General features: G+C 60.2%; 1 protein-coding gene across 1 annotated transcript; it reads left to right on the forward strand.

Moving 5' to 3' along the window:
* The first annotated feature begins 204 nt into the window (after positions 1–204).
* Positions 205–3,631, forward strand: PSMC5 (proteasome (prosome, macropain) 26S subunit, ATPase, 5). Its single transcript, XM_009696144.1, is given in 11 exon segments — positions 205–276; positions 728–797; positions 974–1,071; positions 1,466–1,522; positions 1,637–1,867; positions 2,065–2,191; positions 2,364–2,608; positions 2,683–2,781; positions 2,931–3,041; positions 3,120–3,206; positions 3,531–3,631. Coding segments are annotated over 11 exon segments (1,251 nt in total). The 3' UTR covers positions 3,585–3,631.
* Positions 3,632–3,808: the final 177 nt, after the last annotated feature.

Here is a 3,808-nt window from a genome sequence, read left to right on the forward strand (position 1 = left end):
TGGGCACCGGCCTGGGGAGGCAGAAGGTGAATGGGAGGGAAAGTGGGGACCCAGGACCTTACCCGGGGAGGTCGGAGACGGAAAACTGGGGCCAGAGGGGCAGCACGGAAACTGATTGGGCGTAGAGATGGTTTTCGAGGCTCTGGGTGGAACGGGCAGCCCTTGGGGCTAAGGTCGGTGTTGCTGAGCTCTGCTCTCTCACAGATGGAGATGGATGATGGAAAGGGCGGCACAGGGCTCCGGCAGTACTACCTGTCCAAGATCGAGGAGCTGCAGGTGAGCCAGTCCTGGCAGCACAGCAGACACCCAGCTGGCCTGCCCCAGAGTGATGTCGCCGTGGTTCCAGCCAGGACTACGTGGCTGTGTGCCTACACCTGCGCTTGCCTTGAGAGCCCCTGCAGCCTTTTCTGTGCTGTGGGTACCCTGTTCTGGGGTGCAAGGAGGAAGCGCTGGCCCAGGGTGGTATCAACAAGCAGAACCCAGCTGTTGGGTGATGGAGGTGTACAAGATGAGTCTCAAGTCACGTGAGCTGACAGCGCTGCTGCATGTGTGTGAGGTGTTGCCCAGCCCTTGGCAGTGGGGTTTGGCTGACTGTGTCCTGCTGGGAAAGGCTGTCCCCCTTTATGTCCCTGTCACAAAACAAAGGCCATTGTGCTGGTGCGCATGCTGGGTTGCTGCATGTACTGCACAGGACGCTGAGGACTCAGCAAAGCTCTTCTCCCAACAGCTCATCGTGAATGAGAAGAGCCAGAACCTGCGGCGCCTGCAAGCACAGAGAAATGAGTTGAACGCTAAGGGTATGGCTCAGTTCCTCTCATCTTCCTCACCTGAGGCTCTGGGGTTGGTCCTGCCTGCTGGGCTGGTGGCTCCTGGCCCAGTTGCCAGCCACTGTGGCAAGTGCTGCCCGTCAGTCGTGTGCAGGGGATCAGGGCCCGGGTGCCTGTGGCTGGTGCTGATGTCTCTCTCTCTGCAGTGCGCCTGCTGCGGGAGGAACTGCAGCTGCTGCAGGAGCAGGGCTCCTATGTGGGAGAAGTGGTGAGAGCCATGGACAAGAAGAAAGTGCTCGTCAAGGTACGAGGTTGAGCTGTCCTGAGGGCGACCGAGGCTGGGGCAGAGCAGGGGTGAGCAGAGTGGGGTCTAACCGACCCCTACTTTGACCCCACGGGGGCTGGAGCAAGTGTGAGCATCAGCTCTGGGGGGATGTAACAACTAAAAGACGTGAAGTGAGAGCTCTTTTTCTAGAGGAGCATGTTGTGGCGGCTCTCCTGGACCCAAACCTTCCCCAGGCTGGTGGGAGGCAGCTGGCTTAGGGTTTCCTGGGTTTAGGAGGGGCTGCAGGGTGTTTGGCAGTGGCTGAGCTCTCTGGCTCCTTCCTCCTGCTCCAAGCAACTGGTGTGGATATCGGGCACACGACAGGGGACTTCTGGGAGAAATAACTCTCATGGTGGCAACTGCCGCCTTCCAGGTGCACCCGGAGGGGAAGTTTGTGGTGGACGTGGACAAGAACATCGACATTAATGATGTGAGTGTGCTGGGGCCGTGGGAGGGGACGCGATGGCTCCCTCCGGGCGGCCTGGAGCTGCCCGCCCCCTTCCCTGCTGCAGGGATGCTGAGCTCCCCTCTGCTTTCGCTGCAGGTGACCCCAAACTGCCGCGTGGCCCTGCGTAACGACAGCTACACGCTGCACAAGATCCTGCCCAACAAAGTGGATCCTCTCGTGTCCCTGATGATGGTGGAGAAGGTTCCAGATTCCACTTACGAGATGATTGGGGGCTTGGATAAGCAGATAAAGGAGATCAAGGAAGTGATCGAGCTGCCGGTCAAGCACCCTGAGCTCTTCGAGGCACTAGGGATCGCCCAGCCTAAGGTAAGTGCTGCTGCTGTGGGTCTTGGGGAGGGTGTGTGTCAGCATTTGGGGGTTCTGCAGTGCCACTGTGATGCTGCCTGTGTCACCCCTGGGGGCATCCCCATGTCTCCTGTCAGGGAGCGGCTGGCTGTGCAGGCAGACAAGGGTGCTGAGCCCAGCCTGGCAGTGGTGCTGAGGTGTCCATGTGGCTGTTTCAGGGCGTGCTGCTCTATGGACCCCCCGGCACAGGCAAGACTTTGCTGGCCAGGGCTGTGGCCCACCACACCGACTGCACCTTCATCCGCGTTTCAGGCTCTGAGCTGGTGCAGAAGTTCATTGGCGAAGGTAAAATGGCGGGGGGGAGGTGGCTGCTTGTGCCGGGGCCCCAGCAAAGGCTCTCGTGGTGCTGGGTGCCCTCAGGACTGGCCTCTTGCGTGGTGTCCGGGGCAGACGGAAGCGCTGCGGCTGTGCTGAGCTGTTCGCGGTGCCAGGGCTGAGCCCTCTCTTCTCCCCGCAGGTGCCCGCATGGTGCGGGAGCTGTTTGTGATGGCCCGGGAACATGCTCCCTCCATCATCTTCATGGACGAGATCGACTCCATCGGCTCCCCCCCCCCGCGGGGGGGGGCTGTGGGGAGGGACTAGATCGACTCCATCGGCTCCTCCCGCCTGGAGGGGGGCTCTGGCGGGGACAGCGAGGTGCAGCGCACGATGCTGGAGCTCCTCAACCAGCTTGATGGCTTTGAAGCCACCAAGAACATCAAGGTAGGAGGGTGCCATCCCTAAGGACGGGGCAATGTCTTGCTGGCCTTGTGGTGGCAATTGTTGTCCCTGCGCAGGTGATCATGGCCACAAACCGGATCGACATCCTGGACTCGGCTCTGCTGCGCCCTGGCCGCATCGACAGGAAGATCGAGTTCCCCCCTCCCAATGAGGAGGTAGGTGGGGTGCCCCAGGGCGGGCCCTGGCTCTCCCGTGGTCCCCTGCTGTCCTGAGCCTCTTCCTGGAGGGGAGCACGTTGTCCCCAGCCCTGTCCGGGAGTGATTCCTGCAGCTCCAACCCTTGCTTTGCTGCTGTTCTCCTCCAGGCCCGCCTGGACATCCTCAAGATCCACTCCCGGAAAATGAACCTGACGCGGGGCATCAACCTACGGAAGATCGCGGAGCTGATGCCAGGGGCGTCGGGCGCGGAAGTGAAGGTGAGTCGGGGGGCCACTGTGCCCACACCGGGGCTGGCAGAGGCAGGAAGCGGTAGGTGATGTCCCTGTCCCTTGCAGGGGGTGTGCACAGAAGCTGGCATGTACGCCCTGAGGGAGAGGCGGGTGCACGTCACGCAGGAAGACTTTGAAATGGCTGTTGCTAAGGTAAGGACCGTGGGGGAGGTGAAGGGGGGGGTTCCTCCACTGACAGCTCCTTCTTCTGGGGGCACAAACTGTCCTGGGAGCTGCAAAGTTTGAAGGGGGTCAGCTCTAGGGCCAAACAAGAGTGTTGGGGGGTTATCTCTACATGAGTGACAGGAGGAGGTGACGGAGACCTTTGGGGCCCAGCCGGAGCCTGGTTGGACATGGGGGCCACAGTACTTTCCCCGTGCAGGGCTGAAGCTTGGAAGTGGGTTTTTGGGGTTATTATAGCACCAAAACTGGGGGGACTTCATGCTGGGAACTAACCGTCTCCTCCTCCCTACCCAGGTGATGCAGAAGGACAGCGAGAAGAATATGTCCATCAAGAAGCTGTGGAAGTAACGGTGAAGCTCGGGCTGCGTTGTCTCTAATAAAGTGCTGCTATGGCTGCCCCTGTCCACTCATTTGGGGAAAAAAGGTGGGGTGGGGGCTGTAGGACTCCAGCACACACACACAGAGCTGCTGCTAACTGGTTTTATTAGAAAATATCCAAAATAGACAAAAAATGGTTACACAAGAGGCAGAGCAGGCACCCCTGAGCCGTACACCCTGGGAATATGTAAACG

The sequence above is a fragment of the Cariama cristata genome, unplaced genomic scaffold (assembly GCF_000690535.1).
Source record: "Cariama cristata isolate BGI_N322 unplaced genomic scaffold, ASM69053v1 scaffold21942, whole genome shotgun sequence".
Classification (NCBI taxonomy): domain Eukaryota; kingdom Metazoa; phylum Chordata; class Aves; order Cariamiformes; family Cariamidae; genus Cariama; species Cariama cristata.